This window comes from Podarcis tiliguerta (genome assembly GCF_965153285.1).
Source record: "Podarcis tiliguerta genome assembly, chromosome: 5".
NCBI lineage: Eukaryota > Metazoa > Chordata > Lepidosauria > Squamata > Lacertidae > Podarcis > Podarcis tiliguerta.
Genome location: NC_139538.1, coordinates 35,191,720 through 35,213,982, shown reverse-complemented (window position 1 = coordinate 35,213,982; position 22,263 = coordinate 35,191,720). Strand labels below are relative to the sequence as shown.

Sequence of the window (22,263 nt, the reverse complement as noted above, 5' to 3'; positions counted from 1 at the left end):
TGCCTTTTCGCATATCTTGTCATATTAGCTCCATTTCTGAGCCCTTTTTAGTTAATAATACTTTGGATGCATTTTAATTTGACGTTTTGTGTGGGGTCTTTCTTTAATTGTAAGCTGAGGCAAAAAGAGATGCAGAAAGGATTTATCTTTATTTCACAAGTTTTCTGTACTGCCTGATGGTAATAAGCCCTATTATTACTCTTTTCATATTATCCACATAACTGATTGAAAATACTTGCCTTGAACCAGATATGCACATTTCCTCCCACCAGGCTACCATTGTCAGGACCAGCGCCGAGCGCTTGCACCAGGTCTGGGGAGCCTTAGGCCCAAGTGCTGAATATGGCCCACCAGACATCTCTATCTGGCCCTCCAAACTCTTCCCAGGCATTTCTTGCCTGTGTGTTTAGACCAGTGATAGTGTGCTAGGTTTTGCAGTTGGTAGTCATGGTTGCTGTAATTAATATACTTAAGATCAAAGCAAGGGATGCTCTTTTGTTGTTTCGTCAAGTTTCTTTGCCTTCCCTTTCGCTTAACATCCACCCTCATGAAGAGTTCTGTTAATAATAATAATAATAATAATAATAATAATTTATTATTTGTACCCCGCCCATCTGGCTGGGTTTCCCCAGCCACTCTGGGCGGCTTCCATAGAAACAAAGAATACAGTAAAATATCACAGATTAAAAACTTCCCTGAACAGGGCTGCCTTAAGATGTCTTCTAAATGTCAGGTAGTTATTTATCGCTTTGACATCTGCTGGGAGGGCGTTCCACAGGGCGGGCGCCACTACCGAGAAGGCCCTCTGCCTGGTTCCCTGTAGCTTTGCTTCTCGCAATGAGGGAACCGCCAGGAGGCCCTCGGAGCTGGACCTCAGTGTCCGGGCAGAACGATGGGGGTGGAGACGATGATTTTGTAACTTTTGATTATTCTTGATAAAGGTATTGTCCAAGAGTGGGTTTTGGAATTTATTTCCAATGTAGTATTTTTTCTGGTTTCAGAATAGATCAACCAAATGACACTTCAGTGTTCTCTCAAATTTCTACATGTCACCTTAGTGCATTTACCTGGGTTTGACAATTCACAGGATCCAATATTTTCTTGTCCACTTTTATACATGCAAGTAACCAGCGTTTTCCACAAGACCCAATTAAATGTTAGAAGTATATGTACATACATTTTGTTGGTAGCATGAACTTGCCATTTGCACACTATACCTCAGAAGCAAACAAAACATGCAGTTGTTTGTTCTCAAAAATACTTTATTTGTAACAATATACCTATTATATCTATAACATGATCAAAAATACAGATAAACATTTTCACATTTTAATAAAAAGATTTCTAATATTCTCTTCCATTTACAAAGAAAACATAAATCTAATTCCTTTGACAAGAAAGTATAGGCTGTGTCATTTGATTACTTGTGAGATAAACTATGAAAAAAGCGACAACCACAAAATATGTAGATTTATCTTTTTTTTAAAAAAAAAAAGGAGGGAAGATTATCTTCAGTTTTTTCCTGTGCTCTAAATCCTGACAAAAGTAATTATTATTAAACAGGATACATTCAAAATTCAGGAGAATACATTCTTCACAGACCAGAATGCCCAATGTTCATTATCAGCATGATTATAAAAAACTTGAAACAACATGATCTGGTTGACAATCAGTTTATAGTCAAGACAGCAACATGTGACATCTGTAGTGTACAGATATAACTGGGAAATTGCCGCCGCCACCACTACTGTCTGGAGCCTCAAAGGAAACAAAACATTCAATTCCTTGGGACGGAAACATGATCTTGGTTCTAGTTTATGGTAAAGTAACAGGTCCAGGTTGCTTCAATACCTACATGGCAGCACTAACTTCCTACCCCCAAACACATTTTAAGGACTTTCAAGATGTATGCCAACCTATAGCACTAGTTTTCCATTATCTAAGATACAACGTAAGTGGGAAAAAGGGGAAATAGATCTTGAAAGTCATTGCTATTATAGTAGAAGCTAACATGACTTTATGGGAAGTTAAAACACATGTCCATTATTGATAACTGAACTACTGATTCATGAGGTCTTATAAGACTTCCTACTAAAATCTAAATGCGCAATGCAGAAGCTGTGACCCCCCCCCCCCAAAAAAAATCCATCTACAATCCACTATGTGTTCTTGCCATCAGGTTCATTTCCTATTTTGTAGTCACGACTGCAAAAGCCAGGGAACTGTCAAGCATCTCAACAACCATAACAACACTGCTGGAGCCACATACAGCTTGGTGGATCACATCTTGTGGAAGATTGCTTTGCATTAAAAGAGAAAGAGTTTCCCCAACTTGGAGCATTCCAGATGTTCTGGACAGCCATGCTGGCAAAGACTAAAGCGAATTGTAGTCAAAAACATCTGAAGGGCTTCATGTTGGGAAAAGCTAATTTAGTGCACCCCAAACTTTATATGAAAATGCTGTCTCATAGGACAACCATCCCTAGCCTAGTGCTCTCCAGAGGTTGGACTACAACTCTGATAATCCCTTGCCATTGGCCACACTGGCTAAGGCAACTGTAGTTAAAAACATCTGGAGGGCACGAGGTTATGGAAGACTCATTGTCTGCATTAAGTTCCATAGCTGTGTGCATGATATTTAGGGGGTAACTCTAGAGTGACAACTTACTCCAGTAAGTACTTAAGCCTGACAACAGCACAACATTATGTAGAGGCAAAACATTCTGAGAGCAAGTTATGACAACCAAACCTTCAAAATTAGTTCACTCTTATGTGGCCAATGCAAATGTGCATGTGATCACTGAAAACTAGATGTAGCTATAGAAAGTAAAGTGATACAAATAAAGAATACTTTCACTGAATTGCCTACAAAACCATGCAAAATCAATGTCATGTGAAATAAGAACTTGCGTTCTTTCTTAACAAAAAACCCCAAACCATGTCCTTTCAGAAAAAAACAAAGATACCTTTTCTCAATTTAAAGTTACACTTGTTAACTCCACATTTTTGTTTTTGTGATTGTTTTCTCCTTTACCTTACAGAAGGGAAGCGAGATTACTGCAAAATTGCAGGTATCACGTGGTGCAAGTTGTTCAAGAAGGAAGCATAACTCATCACTGTGATTTTGGGGTATACCTGAATCCTTAACAAACTCCACGCCACTGGAACGGGTAACAGCCGTGCGTGCTATATTCTGGCTGCTTTTTAATCACCATATGCAAATAATCAATGTTATCTCACAATGCAAGCACAGTTGAGACAAACTAGCCATTGTACATAATATTATTTATCCATCCTTCTTGACCTGCTTTTTCCAGCCTTTAGCTGAGAAATGCAAAGCTGGAGACAGATGATCGTCTTTAACAAATATTGGTATGACAGAGTCAACATGATCCATGGTGTATAATTTTTATCTCCCTAGATATTGTCTTTGGTCAAACAACATTTGCATGTTTTTGATGTTACATATAAAGCCTGCAAACCCTGGCACGGATCCAGTTCCTGTGAATGCCCAGGGGATGCTCACAAAGGAGGGAGAGGTGATTTTCATCGTTCTTCCTTCCCCCCTGCAAAACCATGCCAAGAAGTTGGGTGACCCTCCTTAACGGTGTGGGAGGTGGCATGGGGAGATGTAGAGGGAAGAAACGAAATCTGCCTTTCCTCCACTTCCTCCGGTGTGAGCCTCCACTGGATTTCAATCCCTTTTGCAATGGGAAGAAGCCCTTTCATTCATAGAACTGCAGAGCTGGAAGGGACCTCGAGGGCTTACTACTACAACCACCTGCAATGCAGAAATCCTACCCACAGCCACCCCTGGATGGGCTCATGAAAGGAACACTCTGGATCCAAACCGCCTGCATTATCAGAGAGGATAGTGATGATACTGTGTGCATCACAGGCAATGATGGCTCTACCAACTTCCTGGGGAAAAATATTGTCCGTCTCCCAACTCAAAGCTGCTTTAAGGGGCACCCACTTTCACATTTTATACTGGATGGCATCTCAGTGCTTACAGAGAACAGACATCTCAAACCAGATACAAGTTCAGTATAAAATTACACCAAATTGCTTTTAGTGCTTTGCAGTCCTAGGAATCTTTCCTTTTTTAAAAAAAAAGTTTTTCTTTTTACATCTGGTTTTCCTGATTGTTCATGTCTAACATCTAATAGCTTAGCCAATGAAAAATAAGCCTTATTTTCGTTTCATGAGTGAATCAAACTATACTGATATCTCCTAGACATTTTGTGCCTCAATTTAAGCATTCATTGCTTACCATCAGGATAGGATAGATGACTTCAGAGGGACTCGTATGAAGCGCGGAGGCAGTAGTGTACAATTCAGAAGCAATTGGAACAGGTGTACTACTCTTGAAATTTACTTGTGGAACACACCTTACCCAAATAATACCCATTACTTTTCATCTGCCTTTGTAAGAAACAATTCATCACTTGCTGCAGCTGAGGAACAGAGCAGCATATTCCTTCCTTGACAGTAGTTATAAGGTTCTGTAAAGATGCAGTTAAAGATTTTAAATCCTTCATAAATATTGTGCGGAGCAGAGTGACTACCCTGTTGATAACAAAACAAAACAAAAAAATCATCGTTCACCTGCAAGGCCATATAGGCAATTTCACAGACTTTTAGTACGTGAGCAGAAATTCCAGTGCAGGGCTACTCTTAGTACTTCATAACATTGATTGCAGTGCCACAGAAGTGTGAAACCCAGGTGACCATCACCACAGTAAACCTCCTCCACATCCTCCTTTTCTCATTAGGATAGCTCCCCCCCCCACGTTAAGAAAAATGACTGGCCACTGCTAAATATCAAATCAAACAAGATAGGTAAGTGACAAAAAAAGATAGAATAAAATATTGCAACATGTACGAATATATTAAACTTTTTCTTCTTTAAGACTGTACATTCCCATTCTACTTCTTTTTCTTCTCCTGAGCACAGCGAGGACAAAACCTAAGGGTTAAAAAAAGAAAAAAGAATCGCTGTGTTCAGTTCAATGCATGACTTTGGGAGCATTTCACATTTGGGGGAAAATAAAACTCAAGAATTATACATTTGACTTCCTGGTTCTAGTCTTTACCATGTTTTGAACAGCACCTCTGATCAGCTGCAGCCAGCATAGCCCTGCTGCTGTGGCTTTTGGGAACTGTGGTCCAAAACATTTGGAAGACACAAGGTTGGCAAAGGCTGACCCATCCCTTTATATCACCTTGCTGTCTCTTTTAGATTGTGAGCCTTCGGTCAAGGACCTTTGTGCTTTTGTTATGGTAAAGTGAAAAAAGCATCCATGAAGAAAATTAAATGAAGAAAACACAAGTGTAGAAAGTGATTATTCACGACACCTACCATTTCCCTTTGGGTTTCGTGGTGAGGTCCACACAAGCAAAATGGAACCATTCGATTGGGCACTATATTTTGGGGAAGAATAAAAAGATGTTTTTTCTTAGAGAGCTTGATAACATTAATTTATCTTATCAGATTTAACAGAAATGGGAGCCTAATTGGTGCCTGGCATGTCACAATTGAAGGGGCATATACTGCACATTACATAGGAAACTTCATGAGCCCTTTGTTGCTTGTGAAGTGCCCAAATTTTGCAGACACAGGATGGACTACTCACTGCAAATGGCCTGTAAAGCATGATGTAAACGATTATCATTATTACTATTAAAATTCCCAGAGTGGGGAAAATAGAAGCAAGTTAGCTTGGGGTGTAGACATGACTTCAGGGTTGTATGTGTACGAAAGGTGCACAAACAACTTCAAATTTGGAGTGAAGTATCAAATCCAGTGAGTCCTAAGATCCAGATCTGCCTTTTCATTTAATATATGTAAGCTATGATTTTTTGCTGTAGAAAAGTGCTTTCAAATTTGTGCTCAGAAACCAGGGGAAGTCTGGAAGCAGCTTCTATTGGTCACTTGGATGGGGTTCTTTCCCTTGCATAGTTCCACTCTTTCTAAAGGAAGCACCTTCATGCAGGCGTGTGTACGGCCACACTGGGTTATCTCAGTACTTACATCAGGATTGTCGCAGCCAATCATTTCTCCATAGGATACTTGGTGACACAAACAATACGTTGGTTCGTTGGGATCCACCGGCATATCTAGGACATCTGAAGGATGAACCGACAGGATGGTATCAGCTAATTCAGACCTGCAATGGGAGCAACGTGAACAAATATTGAATAAATGCCAGTGATTTTTGGTAAAAAAATAAATCTAACTAGAAACTAACTAGAACTATTTGGGAGGTTGGTTAGTTTGAAGAGTAAGAAGACAGCAAAAGTGGAGAAAGTATAAAGCATGTGAAACTAAGCATGCCAAAAAAATCTGGTTACTATGGCACATTGGCAATTTTTTTTCTTCAAATGGAAGCTGCTCTGAACAAGCTAACTGCAGACTGCAGTCACTTACCTTCGTTTTGGTTTCTTTTTAACTGGGACATCTTCTTCGGATGTTCGCCGGCCCCGACCCCGAGAGCTTTTCTTATCCTTTGGAGTTCGCCCCTCTGAAAGACAGTTATTTCCGGTTAACTACACCATAAGAAGAAAAACCAGAGATTTTATACTATACAGTGGTACCTCTGGTTACGAACCTAATTCATTCCGGAGATCCGTTCTTAACCTGAAACCATTCTTAACCTGAGGTATCACTTTAGCTAATGGGGCCTCACACTGCCGCCACGTGATTTCTGTTCTCATCCTGAGGTAAAGGTCTTAACCTGAGGTACTACTTCCGTGTTAGCGGAGTCTGTAACCCAAGGTGTTTGTAACCCGAGGTGCCATTGCAATTTTTTTGAAGCACCATAATGATTCAAAAATGATTATTTTTTCTTTTTTCTCTCATCTATTCTTCCAGACTTTATATAAATTGGAAAGTTATCCTTGTTCAGAAGCCATTTGCCAACGCAACCTCTGATGTAGCTATACATTGAAAGAATCCTACAATTTTATCCAGCACAACTTCTCCTATTATCTGAACCTGACATTGGTAAAATTTGTAACTAACCAAAATAACTAAGATACTACCTGTTGGGCAACAATCTTATGTATCTTTTTGTACGATTGTTCAAATCACTTGGCTGTCAGCTAGGGCATTAAGATAAATAACAATGTACTCTACTCGTACACTCAAAAAGTGTCTAACAGTAAAATCCTAAATAGGTTTACTTAGAAGTAAGACCCACCAAGTCAAATGAGGTTTACTCCCTTGTAAAGTACATTGAAGATTGTACCTAGTAAACTAATGTTTGATAAATTTGCTTCTGACAATAATTCAAATGAAAATAGCTCATATATACATACCTGCAAATCACCCTAAGCTGTTTATATGTATAATCATTAAAAAAAATACTACTGCAGTTTTACCCTGTTAACATTGTGCACCAGACTCTTATTTCTACAGAATTTTTGTTCTATATATGATCTTATAACAAATATATAATTTCAGAGGAACAAAATGCAATCCACAGGCAAACTGCTTTATCAAAAAAACTTACTAAGAGAAGCGAAAGGATTAAAAACTGAGTTTGGAGAAACTTGGTATTGCTTTATTTTCTGTATGAGTAAGACCTTTGGAACATTGAAGCCACTGTCAATGCACAATACCTTGTGGAAGAATTTACACAGGTTATAAAGCAAAATTGGACCAGGTGGATTTGTGGTTTGAGGTAGGAGGACTCTTCCTAATATTAACTTAATCAACATAATTTTGCTTGCTTTATGCCAAAATTATGGGAGCCATGTTGAAGAAAAACTATGGCTCAATTCTGTCCAACTAAATGTCTCTCCTCACTGATTTCTCCCTTTGTTCCTCATAGCAGGCATGTATGCTTTTTATACAGACTCTCATGATGTATGAGAAACAGCTTTTACTAGGAAAGAAAGGTCTGCCTCGTGCCTTTGTCGATATCTTTCTGGCACCAGGTAATGACTTATATTCCCCACCCTCCAGGCTTTCAATAGACTCACATAAGATGTTTGCTTTGGTACTAGAGTGCTGCCAAAAGCTTCCTGTAGCTGTTATGGAGGTTGTTTTGTTCTGTTTTTTATTGTATAATGTATTAGTATTTATATTTTTAAATGTTTTGTAAGTCTAATAGATGATGATAATAATAATAATAATAATAATAATAATAATAATAAGTATATAGAAGGATTTCCTCACAGTGAGATGACACTATTCATAATGTACACACTTTTTAGGTTTTGCGTTGCAGGGTTTTCAAAATCACTGCCTTCCAACTTATCCTTCAGATCAGCTTCAAATCTTGCCAGGTCAGCATCCAGCCGTCGAATGTGCTTATCTACCTACATCAGAAAGAGAGACCACACAGCTAAAGAAAACTAAATCCAATAATATCTCTAGAAATCATCAGATTCAACTTGCTATCTTCCTTTTCTGGTATGCAATGCACCTCAACACACCTCTCTCATCTGACCTGTGGTTGGTGTGTGCATTAACCACAGCCACTCACAGACCATTTAGGGAGCAGAGGGACGAAGGGAGCAGAAAAACCAGCTACCATAGGAAGGTGGTCAATACAAATCACACAGTCCCTCTGTAGTCCTGAGACTCTTCCAGACAGTTCCTATTTTCAGGTGGGATTCAATCACAGACCAGCAAACTCAGGTTGCAAAATATAGTTGATTGGGAGGTCTTGTGAAAGAAACCTGCTTCCCCCAAAGCTCAGATTTTTGGTGATTAAGGAAAGTGACATGAAAATGCACTGGGATAACACTTGCTTTGACTCAATGTCATCTAACCTCACAAACAAATCAGAACAAATGTTCATTAAGTAGCCAACATCTAAGCTCCCCATAAACTTGTGCTGACAAATCGGGCTAAATGCTCAATGGACAAGTTGTCTAGAAATACCCATAATCATTCACATATGTACAGATTAAGGAAATGTGGCAGATTCTTGACCACCCCAAACCCTTCCCACAACAGAGAGCCATGAATCCTAGCAAGTCTAATTGTATCGACTCTCACTATAAACCCCATAGCCTGGATTCTCAAAGCAGTGAAGATTCCTGCACTGCCTCACAACACAACTTTCTCTCCAATGTAATAGTCCAGTGAATAAGAACATGTAGCCACAGAAAGAATTTTGATAAATGCACTGCTGACAAATCCACTTGCTTGCCAGCACCATAACTTTAGCCTCAGGTCTTTGCCCCATTGCTCCCAGACTGTAAAAGATTAAACAGGGGGAGGTCACAACCTTGTACACAATCCCAGTCCACATCAGGATTCTTTTTGAAGTAGAGAATGTATGACGCAAGCCTGCCTGTTATCTTCTTTATCGCTGACTGAACCCGGGATCATGGATCCTCATGTCTGTGTCAGTCGACAGCTACTAATTACGCAGAAAGACTAGTACCTGTAATACAAGCTTCAAAGGTAGCTATGGGAGAAGTAAGAAATACAGAGGGTGGATTTTTCATTTTGAAACACAAGTCCTCTGTCTACCTAATCTAACCTTACCATCTCATAGGTCTGCATGGCCAGCTGCACTTTGTCATCACTGTACTCTTTGCATCTTGCGTAAGCATTCTGAATCTTCTGCAGGATTTCCACCCGTTGCTCTGATGACAAATTCCTCACTGTCGAAATGTACTGAGCAGCAAGACTGTCGATTTCTGCTTTCTTGTCTGAAGAGCAATGGGAGACAGTATGTGCGTGAGACTGAGGTTGCAGCCCTATACTCACTTACCTGAGAAGTAAGCCTCGTTGAGCTCTATGGGGCTTAATTTTGAGTAAGACTGAGCTGTGAGGCTGCAACCCAAAGCTCATTTACCTGCGGGAAAATCCCATTGAACTCAGTGGGATTATTTGTAAGTAAATTGATTTAGGATCAAACTATATGTTTCACAATTGGAAACCTTTTTAGAAACCATGAAAGAAATGTCTCTCTGGGGGTAGCCTGGGGAGGAAAGGTACAGGGCTTCTGAACATTCAGTGGCTGTGTAAAAAAGGATTTTTAGGAGGCATAGCTTGTTATGCAAGCTATACCTGCAGACATTCCCTCAGCTACACAACTATTAAAAGTAAAGGAGTCCTGTCCTCTTTCTCATCTGACCACTTAATTGGTCCTTTGTTCCCTCATTTTAAAATACTTGCAACTAAACCAAAGCACATGTGCCAGCTGAATTCTTGAGTTGTGCTTCTAAAAGTTCAAATGAGAAGGCATGTTCTCCAACCTTAGTAAGGCACAACTGACTAAAAAGTAGCAAGACTGTGCTTGCAAGATCAATTCATACACATCTACAGGAGGCTGAAGGAACCCTGCTATGGGCTACTTCTCACTTTCCCAGTGAATATATATGACAAGTGAATCTCAGATGTGTGCAAATCTAATATGAGCTGAGCACACAAGAAGATCTGTGAACCAGAATACCTGAACACACCTTCTGTTCTCTGATCCAGCTCACGCATAAGTTGGAAGTTCCTTTGCAACTCACAAGGGAGGTTTTCAATGCCTGAAATACAAAAACAGAAATGCTGCAGTCCCCTCTCTACCATAACCTTCTTAATATAAAAGTTATGTTCACAAACCAACTACGCATAACAAAAAGCATCCATAAACCTCGCCAGGTACCCTATTTTCCATAAATACCTTACCCTACCACCTTCCTCTTTATCTGTTCCCTGTTGTATATGGCATGTTGATCTGGGTGCTCCCACTATTTATGGGGCAGGTACCAGAGACCAGGAAACCTTTGGCTGGATCCCAAGGGGAATCTTCTAAGCCTGAAATCTCTGAATGATCAGAGACTCATGGGGCTCATTGCTACCACCAACCTCAGTAGCTTCTCACATGTCACTGTGGCCCTGTTCAGATATAATGTTAAACCATGGTTAAGTGCAGGAGGGACAGGGAACCTGTGACCCTCTAGAAGTTGTTCAGACTTTGCCTCCCAGCTCCATCCAAGACAGAGCAAAGGTCTCCCTCTGCCCACCCCAGAGCAGCTCCACTTGTCTTTGCCTGCGGAGTGGCATCAGTGTCACTTCTCCACTGTGGAGCTTCCCATTTCCGCTAGAAAGCCTCGAAATAGGGCAATCCAGGAGTGGGGAAGAACTAAGCTGCTCTGGGATCCACTAGAACTTGAGAAGGTCCTACTGCCATAATTTTATGGTATCTGGCCCAATTAGTATGCCAGCTCCAGGCTGGCATAGCAGGATTCTGCCTGCCCTTCCACCCTCGTCAGTGTGAGCAGTGGGGCTGTAGCAGTCATGTCCTGCTGCCACCTAGCCATGGTTAGGATTGCTCTGCCCATCAAGGAAGCAAACATCTACAAGTTCAGTTTTCACGAAGAGTCCAGAAGAAGTAGATTATTCTATTCTATGGTCCCACTATAAGAACATAAGAAGAGTCTGCTGGGTCAGGACAATAGCTTATCTAGCTTAGCTTTCTGTCGTCACAGTGGCCAACCAGATGCCTGTGGGAAAATTTCAAGCAGTACCTGAGCACAAAAGTACTCTCCCATCCTGTAGTTTCCAGCTACTAGTATTCAGAAGCGTTATTGCTTCTCTTACCATGGAGGCAAAGCATAGCTATGATGGCTGGTAGGCATTGATAACGTTATTCTCCATGAATCTGTCTCTTCCTCTTTTGCAGGGGGCTTCAGTGCCCACGTGCCAAATGACATCCTTTCAACAAGTAAACATGGAGACTCTTCAAATACAAATTGTCCCATACGGGAGCAGGAAATTTCACTTGCCTGCTAAAGAGGAAGGAGACAGAAGCATTCCAAGCCCAGCTGGCGCTATGGCTAAGGAAGTGTGTCTGCTACCCCTTCCACACAAAAAAAATCATTTTTTGGGCTTCTTGGGTGTCATTGTGTTTGGAGCTTTCCACTCCAATTAGGTATTTGGTGAGCATCTGCTTCCCTACTGCACAACACATTTGCACAAGGTATGTAAAGTTAACAAGCGCTGAAATACATATATTTTATGAAAACTTGTGTTTTCTTTCAGTCAGCTTGTTTTTATTCTCTTTTATTCATAACTTTAATGTGTATATTATGCTCTACATAAACGGATTCGAGGTTTTAACAATAAAACAGCATACAGATTTTAAGAATAAAATAACTATGTGTCTTTTAAGTTGAGAGGTCTGCAGCTTTGCTAAGGAAGTACTGATGCACGGGGCTGAATAAATGGGAATATTAAAGCGATTATTATTAATAGTATTAATATTATGCCGTGCCTTGGCTTCCTATGTTGAATTCAACAGCCGTCTACAAATCATGGAGCTTTTCTCGCCACCTGACTTGCTGAATTTCTACTGGTCACACGGGTGGGGAAAGAATAGGAACCCTGACATTTTTATTTATTTTTAGGTGGCAATCCTGGAGAATGCGCAACACGACGCGCCTTAAAAGCATGGGGGAGGGGTGTTTTTGCTGCTCGTCTGACAGGCGGCGCTCATAGGAGTAGAGCAGGAGCGGCCCCTGGTGGCCAAGGAACGCAGCTGCACCCTTAGAAGGCCGGCGCGGAGATCCCCTCCTTTACGCGTCGCAATGACGCAGCAAGAAACCTCGCCCACCGCCCCCTCCCTCGCCGGGTCTGTGTGACGCAGCCGCAATTGCCGGCGTGGCCCCCGCCCGGCTTTGGCCTGGGCCTGTTTCCCTCCCGTTCCCTCTGCCCAACGCCGCACTCACTCACTGTCCAGGTAGTGCTCCAGGTACAAGGCCGCCGCCGCCATCTCGCGCCAACCAGCCGGCCAGCCAACGCCCACCCTCCGGCCCCGCCGCGATCGGCGCTGTCACGCGGGCGCCTTCGCAATGGCCGGTCGGGGCTCTCATTGCATAGTCATGAGAGGCCGGCGCCGATTGGCTAAGCGGACGCCGCCGTCGCTGCATAGGAATGAGGGGGCGTGGTGGGGGATGCGACGTCAACGTTCGTTCGCCATCGGCCGGAATGGGGCGATTCCCCGTGTCCGCGGCGCGTGGTGTTACCTCCCCCCCCCCCACGATTTCCTCCCGTCGTAATTCCCGCGCAGGTCCGGCTACGTCTTTCCCGCGCGGTGTTCGCGTGACGCAGTTCCAGGCGTACACGTGTCTGTTTGGAAGGGAAAACGCCGCTGAAGCCGACGGAGCTTCCTTCAAATAAATAGAAGTGCACGGGAGCTCGCGGGTTCGGGCTGTACAGACGTGGCAGAGCAAACGCGTGTTAGTCTCCCGGAAAGCTGGCATGTATTTTGCAGCATAGGTAGCCTTAGCGGAATAAAAAATAAAAGGGGGAGCATCTTCTCAGGATTTCTGCACCCACCCAAGGACAGAAACACTGCTTTTAGCCTTTAAGCGTCTCTTCCTTGGCACCTCCTCAAGATGTCCCTTATTTACTGTACCCATAAAATCGCTCTTTTTTCAAAGGGTGTAGAGAGAAGAAAGATGTTTTATGTACAATGACGCACAGCGCAATCCTACGCGTGCTTACTCTGTAAGAAGTGGCACGGTTTTCGGTGTAGCTTATAGCCCAGGTGAGCTTTGCGGAGAATGGGTGCTTCCAGTGTGGACTAGACGCTTCTGGTTACCGTCAACGTGGAAAGAAAGATCATTCTTACAGATAAATATGTAAACATACGACTTTTATTTATAATAGAAAAAATATATATGGTTGCACGTAATTCTGAAAGCTTTATTTAGTTCATTACATAAAAAGGAGGACTATTTAATGCCCCCACTTATAACGGGCTGCGTGCAATATGGATGGACCTCCATTTCCCCCCGCATCATCACTTAAGATTTTTGGTTTTGTTTTAAACCCACGCTTCCAAAACTCTCCTGGCATTCTTTTATGTTTATATATTAAAAAGGTCTCAGGGCGGTTTACAGAACAAAATCAAAAAATAAAACCGCGCAATATATATTCAAAATAAAAACAACCCAATAACCCCCCCTCCAAATTTTAAAAGGGCATCATGGGGCGTGGGTGGGCGAATGCGCGAAACGCTCGTCAGGATCCCACGCGTGCATGCAAAACGCGCGCGCCCTCGAATCCCCGAGGGATTTAGCTACAAGACACGGATACCCGTAACGAGATTTCCCCCACGTTAAGGGTACAAGTTTACTGTCAAATCTGTTGCGCCGACATCAGAAAAGCGTTGTGCTCTTGAGTGCGTTTGCTTTGGTATTTTACGCCTTACGTTCAAACTCAACTAAGGGTTAATATCAGCGAGATGGACAAAAAACGCCTAGAAAGAAAGCGGCTTCCAACGGACTAATCCTGTCGAGCACCGCGCAGGCGGCTTCTTTGATCGCGCGATCGACTTCTGCTTTTTTTCAGACGGTTCCGCTTTGCTGTGTTTTCCGTGATCGCGCGAGGGTTTGGTCACCATGGTTACACCAGAGCCGCTCTACATGCGCCGGAGGACTGTACTCTGTGATTGCGCCAAAAGCGCGGGAAGCTGCAGTTGTCGTTCGATCTCCTTCCCTTCGCCGCTGACTGAGAAGGGGGCGCCATGGCTGGCAGGCGAGGGGCGCTGATCGTGCTGGAGGGGGTGGACCGAGCTGGCAAAAGCACGCAGACCAGAAAGCTGGTGGAGGGCCTGCTGGCAGGGGGACACCGGGCCGAACTCCTTCGGTTTCCCGGTATGCGAGGCTTAGGGGTCGCGGCAGCTGCATGCAGGAAGGCGCAGCCCCTTCGCCACACTGCCTTAGATTTACCTGAATTGTCGGCAATTCCCCTGCTGTGGCAGCATGTCTGTGCCTTTAACAGACGGATGGCAGGGTGAAAGTCGAGAGCTGCACACAGCCTCTCTCGCTACGGAGATGCAGTGGCGGGAACGCTTCGTCTGTGGGATTTCTGTCTGTCCTGAGGCTGCCGATGGGGTGGGAAAGGGGGCCAAATCTAATACGTTTTGTGGCGGTGCTAGTGATGTGTAGAAAGCGTTCCTTACCAGCATTGTCATAGATTTGGGCTGAGTCTTTGGCCCTCCTCATAGATAACCGCCTCGAGTTTTTCTTAATTTAATTTATCTAATATCTAATCATTTTGATATTCGAAAAAGTAAGTTTATGGTTGTTGTTGGGTGTGTGTGTGTTGAAAGCTTATTTAACTTGGGGTGTCTTTGAAACCATGGTGCAAAGTAGTGCTTATTAAAGAAAAACTTAAACTAAGTACGATGCTATCATCTTAGATCTGCTTTCTAACTGAATTGGCATTCTGGCATGACCATGTGTGTTAGGATACCTTGTGCCATGCAGAGAGAGAGAGACAAATAGCATTAAACCATCCTTGCAGCAAAGGTACAGTGATGGAAGATGTAGTAACACATAAAGTGGGTGTAATCCCACTTGTGAGATCATGGTTATCTATTTTCTGCCTAGATTAGGGTTAACAGACATTCCTGGGGACAGTCCCCGGATTTGCAAATCTGTCCCCGGACAAATTCCATTCCCAGAATGTCCCCAGATTTGCTAATCTGTCCCTGGGAAACGTGGCGGCAGCAGCCCGGAGCTGGCCTGGTAGCGCAGTTGGCTCTGGCTGGCTTCAGGAGCTGTCCGCTGCCACTGCCGAAGGGGAACCAGTGATGTCCCGTGGTACAGATCTCCTGCCCCCTTCCCCCTTTGTTTTGACAGATCGGGGGAGGCTCGGGAATCGCAGGCGGGCAGCCGTTGCCCAGTTTTTTAAAAAACTGCACATTTATATTTTACAGGGTGCGAAAGAAGGGCTTTGCACCTTGCCTGGCAGAGAAACCGTGCGCCTTGCGCCCCTCCTGGGCAACAGCCGCCTGCCTGCCTGCCTGCGACTCCCGAGCCTCCCCCAATCTGTCAAAACAAAGGGGGGAGGGGGCAGGAGATTGGGGAAGGCTCGGGAGTCACGGGCGGGTGGCGTGCCATTGCCCAGTTTTTTAAAAACTGCATTTATGTTTCACATGGTGCAAAAGAAAGGCTTTACACCTTTATACAATATGCATGTGTGCTTGGCCCCAGGGTCTTTTGCCTCACTACTAACTCCCTGTTGCTACTCAGCTTAAAAAAAAAAAGTGTCCCCGGATTCATTGAAAAAAATCTGGTATCCATAGCCTAGATGCTGGGGAATGTATATTTCTGATATTGAATGCTGCTATCTTTTTAGGAAGTAGCATTTCCAATAGTGATGTACATTGGGAAGAGAATATTACAGAATTTATAGAAGCTGAATATGTTTGTCTTATTCCCCTCTTGTCTACATCTTATTGCAGACAGAACTACAGAAATTGGACGGCTGATAAGTTCCTATTTGGAAAAGAAGAACAATTTGGAGGACCACACAGTGCATCTGCTATTTTCTGCTAATCGCTGGGAGCAAGTGTAAATAGAATTCTTGTGAAATACATGAGTACCTTTTTGATCCCCTAATTCAGTGCTGCTTTTCTGCTTGGGGAGAATACTGGGTGAGATCTAATGTAGTGTGGGTGGATGTCTACTCCCACAGGAAGTCTTCATATTTCTCTCCTTGGCTCCCCTACCTGCTCTTGTTATGCAAGCAAATTTCTGTTGTGCAAGCAGGTAGATGTTATTGAATGTCACCACATGAGTCAAGTGCCTTAATAATTGGAATTTAGGCATATTTCTCAAAAAATGAAAAAAATCAAACTTATTCTGTCTAGTTGGCAATTCATGCTGAAGAGAGGATAAGAGAAAAGTTTGTATTTGATCAAGATTCATGCATGATGCTGGAATTACAGTTGCTTTCGGGGACTGGATGCAAAATATATTACAAAAGGCATGGGTAATAAATACTAATCCAGAATAAAAGCAATTGTGATTCACTTACTTCCATAGATTCCCCCCCCCCTTCCTGATTTCTTTCCCACATTCTTGATGTAAGAATACATCTACATATTACATATCTTGACTTGTAGTTAACACATAATCTTTCATCTGTTTTCATATCTTGTTCTATTGATAACAGCGCAGTGGGCTGGTTTGCATGTAATAGTATTCCATGGTTTATGGCTTACTGTGAATGAGCAGCATTCTAATGCATGCTGTTGATTCACACTATGCATGTTTTGTTGCTTCTGGCTCTGGGCAGAGTAGACTGAAAGAGAAAGTAGCATGCTCCTTATTCACGGTATTGTGATGTGCCCAGTGTTTTCTTGCATTTCCTCATTCACTGTCTACCTATTGACCACACTTACAAGGAGTGAATTAATAGTGTTGATGCCTTAACATCTCTTATTGGTGAAGTTGTGAGGCATTGTTTCCTAGTTAAATGTTTATTAATTAACAACATTTAATCAAATTAATGCTCACATTTTTTGGCCAAATTATATTGCGGAAATTAAGGTGCACATTAGTTTCGATGGTGCATTTACATTCGCCAGCAAATACTCTTTTTTTGGTTTCATGGTTCTGAACATTGAGGTGTGCATTAGATTTGATGGTGCATTAGTCTCAAGTAAATAGGGTACAGTAATTCAAATTGATATGGCATAATTTATGCAGGAGAAGAAAAATATCCAAGCAATTCTTAGCCCACTTCTGGTGACTTCTTAAATAAGACTGAGTTTGGAAATACTTAAGAAATAGGTTACTTAGCCATTTAGCAAATTTTTATTTGTATGTAGTAAACAAACTTAAAATATATACCATGTTAACTTTATATGTCAGATTCCCCCCTCCCCAACAATAGTCAAAAGTTGTGGAACTCAAATACCATATATGGGGGGGAAATCAATATACAGAAGCACAGTTTGGCTGCAGTCCCATACACCAGGGTTTGGGAATCTGTGGCCGTCCAGATGTTGGACTCCACCTCTCATCAGCGCCAGCCAGCATTGCCAGATGATGGGAGCTGCAACCAAGCAGCATCTGGAGGGCCACAGGTTTCCCATCTCTGCTGTGCATGTTCATCTGGGAAGAAGTCCCATTGAACTCAGTTGTACTTGCTTTTAGGTAGACATGCATGTAATTGCACTCAGTGTGGTTTAAATGTTATAGTCAGATCCAAAGCTTTATAAATAAACGTCTTAGAAATTAGGTTATTGGAATACGTGTATAGACATTACAGGAATAGCATACATTTCCTTACGTCGTTTAAACTTTTGAGAAAGAAAATGAAGACATCGAAAACTGTTAGCATGCACATTTACCAAATTATTTGCAACTTTGAAATCACCCAATTTATGAAACTGCATTTTTTAAAAAATGCATTCTTATTTACAGTATACCACCCAGAGTAAAAGGTAAAGGGACCCCTGACCGTTAGGTCCACTCGCAGATGACTCTGGGGTTGCGTCACTCATCTCGCTTTACTGGCCAAGGGAGCCGGCGTACAGCTTCCAGGTCATGTGGCCAGCATGACTAAGCCGCTTCTGGCGAACCAGAGCAGCACACGGAAATGCCATTTACCTTCCCACTGGAGCAGTACCTATTTATCTACTTGCACTTCATGCTTTCGAACTGCTAGGTTGGCAGGAGCAGGGACTGAGCAACGGGAGCTCACCCCGTCGTGGGGATTCGAACCGCCAACCTTCTGATCGGCAAGCCCTAGGCTCTGTGGTTTAGACCACAGCGCCACCCAAGTCCCAGAATACTCTTGTCTTAACGAGGGTGTATCCAGAGTCGTTTGCGACTGGACTTAATTGTCAGGGGTTCCTTTACCTTTTTTTATCCAAATGTCATAACATTTTCGCCATATAAATACAGTCCCAGGAATTTTATACCTTGCATCACTGCTTTATTCCAAATTATTATGCTTCGATTTTTCTCTAATAGTGGTATCTTTCTGCCATTCAGGCCATTGATTAAAGAGAAGTTAAACCAAGGTATCACTCTGGTAGTGGACAGATACGCGTTTTCTGGAGTGGCCTTCACAGGTGCTAAAGAGGTGGGTAAAAAACACCAATTCAGCCTCATAGAAATATAGTATTTAGGGAAAGATTTGCTGCATTGAAGTCTCACGTTCAGTGGTTCAGTCTTTGGCATCTCCAGGCAAGTTAAAGGGAGAAACCCTGTCTGAAATATCAGAGAGTGGTAGCCAGTACTGAGCTAGATTAAACCAGTGGTCCAACTCCGTATAACGCAGCTTCCTGTGTTGCTGTCAAATTGCTCCTTGACTTCATTGGGCTGTTTGCTGCACCTCTCATTTCTCTCCGAACAGAACTTCTCCTTGGAATGGTGTAAGCAACCTGATGTTGGGCTTCCAAAGCCAGACTTGATCCTTTTTCTTCAGTTGAGCACGTCTGAAGCAGCCAAACGAGGAGACTTTGGAAATGAACGATATGAGTACAGCTCTTTTCAGGAGAAAGTTCTGCAACGCTTCTACCATTTGATGGAAGATAAGACTTTAAACTGGAAGGTAAAAAAGGAAACTTCTGGAGGAGCACTGTGGGATTCATAAGCCAAAAAAAAAAATCAAACAGCCCTTCTAGGAGATCTGAAACATCTGTTGAAGGGGAAGGAAAACTAGTAGGATGAGAGTAAACATAGACATCAACGTAATACCTTATTATATTTTGATACTTTATTTCTTCCACCAACCGTTCTTCTGTAGTTGGGTTGTACATGCGGAGTGTTTCATGTGTTTGTGGTTTTGTTTTGGATGCAGGTGATTGATGCTTCAAAGAGCATAGAAGACTTGCATAATGAAATAAAATCGTTTGCAGAGGAGGTCATGCGAGAAGCTCAGTACAAACCCATAGGAGAACTGTGGAACTAGGACTGGAGTATATCATCTCCTAGGCGTCACTTCTCACCTAGCCAAAATCTGCACCGTTCACCTTCAAGCAACCCTGTATTTATATTATCAAATAGGATTTGCTAGACTTGCTCTTGATGCAGCTCTCTTCTTTCTGTTTCGGGTGGCGTTTTATAAGAGACTGGTCTGGCAGCTCTGTCGGGACTTGGACTGGAGTAGATGCGTGAAAGAAGCATTAGACAAAGGTCTTTTTGTCCTACCAAGAGAGACTTAATACTTCAGCTGTATAGTAGCTGTTGTTTTCCAGAGTCATAATTTTAAAACAGTTTTTCTTTTCGTAATGAGGGGGAAGAAGTTTACTAATAAATCTCAGATTTTCACCTAATTTTGTCGAGCAGAAACTTATGTTGAGTGGAGAATCTTTTTCAGCCCAAAGACCACACTGCCTCACGGGCAACCTTTTAGAAGGTCACATGCCAGTGGTACACAATCTGAGAGGCAAGAAGTGGGTAGACAACAGAACAACTCTTCCCTTTGTATGGTAAGCTTCGTTCCAGCTGTGCAAAATTCAAAGGTTCCTGTACACACATGCACCTCTCCAGTCACACAAGCAAGAGGCATTATCAGAGTTCAAGGATGTAGTCCAGCCCTACAGAAGCAGTCAAGGAAGATCCATTGCTGGGTTGGTAAGTGGTATGGGCTGAGGCTAGGGGCGGGGCCTGGGCTTGTTCCAAGGGCCAGCTAGGGAATTACCTGGAGGTTCCTTATCCCTGCAATATGTACTTGATAGGATGGCTTAAATAACTTGAAACATGCCTACCCCAGTGCTGATTAAGCACCTTTCACTCTAGAACAGAGTGATTAACCTGTCGCCCTCTATATGTTGTTGGACTTTAACTCCCATCAGCCTCCACCACCATGGCCAGGGGTTGGAAATGGTGACAACTGTAGTACAAGATCTGATGGGCCACAACATAGCCACCCCTCCTCTAGATCAAGATGCTTTAGGGTGACTTCATGTGATGTTTCACCCTGCCTTCCCAACAAAGAATAGTGCATCAACTTCTCCACCTAAATACTTGGAGGGACACACAACCCTTTGCCACGGACAGTATTTTTCGTTTCCTGCAAAAATGAGGGAAAGTGTCATATGAGAGAGTTGAGGTTATGGTACATGGTCAAAATAAGGCTAACTTAATAAGGAATCTTAACTCTAGCATGGCACAGGAACTCTCCAGAAGTTTTAGCCTTCAACTCCCATCATTCTTGACCATTGACCACGCTGGCTCGGTTTAATGGTAATTGGGAGTCCAACAACATTTGAAGAGCCTTGAAAACTCAACTGGCAGTTCACTGGATGACTCTGGATTTCAGTATTATGAAAGGAGAAATGTTTGCACGCTTTTAAAACACAACAACTAAAACCATTTCTTTGCTGATTATATTAGCCCCATTTATGGTGTTTGTTTTTTAGTAGTATTACGGGGGCTGCTGTCCAATTATGTAGTAAAGATCCTGATTAGAGCAGTGTCTTAATGAAAGTACTGTATTTTAGTTCTCAGATTCTTGGGATATTTCTTTGACTTTTTCCTTTCTAAAGAAATATATTATTATTATTATGATTATTAACTTCTGACTTTTTTGTGTGTTCTTTGGAAGCAGTGGTTTGGATATGGGTCTCCACCATATTCTAAAGTGTAGACTGATGTAGAGAATTAGCATATTTGCAGATTCACAATATTGTTCCCATTATCACCTTCAAACCTTATTATGGTTATAAAGCATTTGTTCAGTTTTCTATTAGTGATGTATTTAAAGAAGCAACTTGCTTGTATATTTAGAAATGCATTCTTCAAATTTGTACTTTACTATTAACTTATTTGCCAATTTTTGCACTTTCCTATTCTTAAAGAAAGCAGTCTTGCATTTTATATCCAGAAATCTTTTATTTACTCATGTTGGTGTTCTCTTGGAATTGTGTGTACCTTTTTGAATATAATAAATCCCTTCATGGGCTTTGGAACTTAAGATGCAATCTATAAATACATTTCAAGTATCATATCACCTCCCCATTAAAAAAAAAACAAAATAAGGCAATTCCTAGGCTATTTCTCAAGTTTTTATGTTGAATTCAATATTAATTTGATCATTGGTGCTATGTAATTTGACATTGCTAGACTTTATACCTAAACTAGTATATCTGGTAGGATTTTATTTAAAAATCAGGTTTATTGTTTCCAGAAAGTTTTGACAAAACCACAGGGCTATTCTCAAAATTCTTACTACTCAGTTTGAGGCTAGTTATAGGTAACCATCAAGATCACCATCAGAGTTTGGACTGAAGAGCAGGGGAGGTTACAGTAGGATGCAATTCTAGTACTACATCATTTCATGGTCTCAAAGGCTGTCTTCCATCATTATCTTCTGATCTCAGTATTCTTTTACATGTGTTAAAGGAAAACAGAAATACATAGAAAACTAAAGATACAAATACCCAGCCCTTGCAAGGCGCTGGACTTGGGGAAGCAGGCATGGGGCTCTGGCAGGGTCCTAGAGCCCTCACATTCTTCTCAAAGTTGAAAAAGCACTAACTAGGCTTTGGGAAGGTG

The 22,263-nt window shown here is 42.2% G+C and overlaps 2 protein-coding genes across 4 annotated transcripts; one reads left to right on the top strand and one right to left on the bottom strand.

The window, feature by feature from the left end:
• Positions 1-1,244: 1,244 nt before the first annotated feature.
• On the bottom strand, positions 1,245-12,979 carry ING5 (inhibitor of growth family member 5). Of its 2 annotated transcripts, none has more exons than XM_083443124.1 (8): positions 12,689-12,979; positions 10,429-10,500; positions 9,506-9,672; positions 8,214-8,325; positions 6,431-6,524; positions 6,035-6,170; positions 5,363-5,424; positions 1,245-4,969 (listed from the first exon to the last, which is right to left on the bottom strand). In XM_083443124.1, the coding sequence occupies exons 1-8, from the start codon at positions 12,726-12,728 to the stop codon at positions 4,930-4,932; spliced, it is 723 nt and encodes a 240-aa protein (XP_083299250.1). In that variant the 5' UTR covers positions 12,729-12,979; the 3' UTR covers positions 1,245-4,929. The 2 variants fall into 2 exon arrangements, with proteins under 2 accessions (XP_083299250.1, XP_083299251.1); XM_083443125.1 differs by having other exon boundaries at positions 12,685-12,833.
• Positions 11,766-20,039, top strand: DTYMK (deoxythymidylate kinase; the record flags this gene model as incomplete). 2 transcript variants are annotated; one of them, XM_083443129.1, is made up of 6 exons in its annotated part: positions 11,766-11,936; positions 14,312-14,616; positions 16,212-16,320; positions 18,754-18,844; positions 19,118-19,315; positions 19,565-20,039. In XM_083443129.1, 5 exons carry the CDS (start codon positions 14,487-14,489, stop codon positions 19,673-19,675), a joined length of 639 nt encoding a protein of 212 aa, XP_083299255.1. In that variant the 3' UTR covers positions 19,676-20,039. The 2 variants fall into 2 exon arrangements, with proteins under 2 accessions (XP_083299255.1, XP_083299254.1); XM_083443128.1 differs by lacking the exons at positions 11,766-11,936; positions 14,312-14,616 and adding an exon at positions 12,890-13,025.
• Between the last annotated feature and the right edge of the window lie 2,224 nt (positions 20,040-22,263).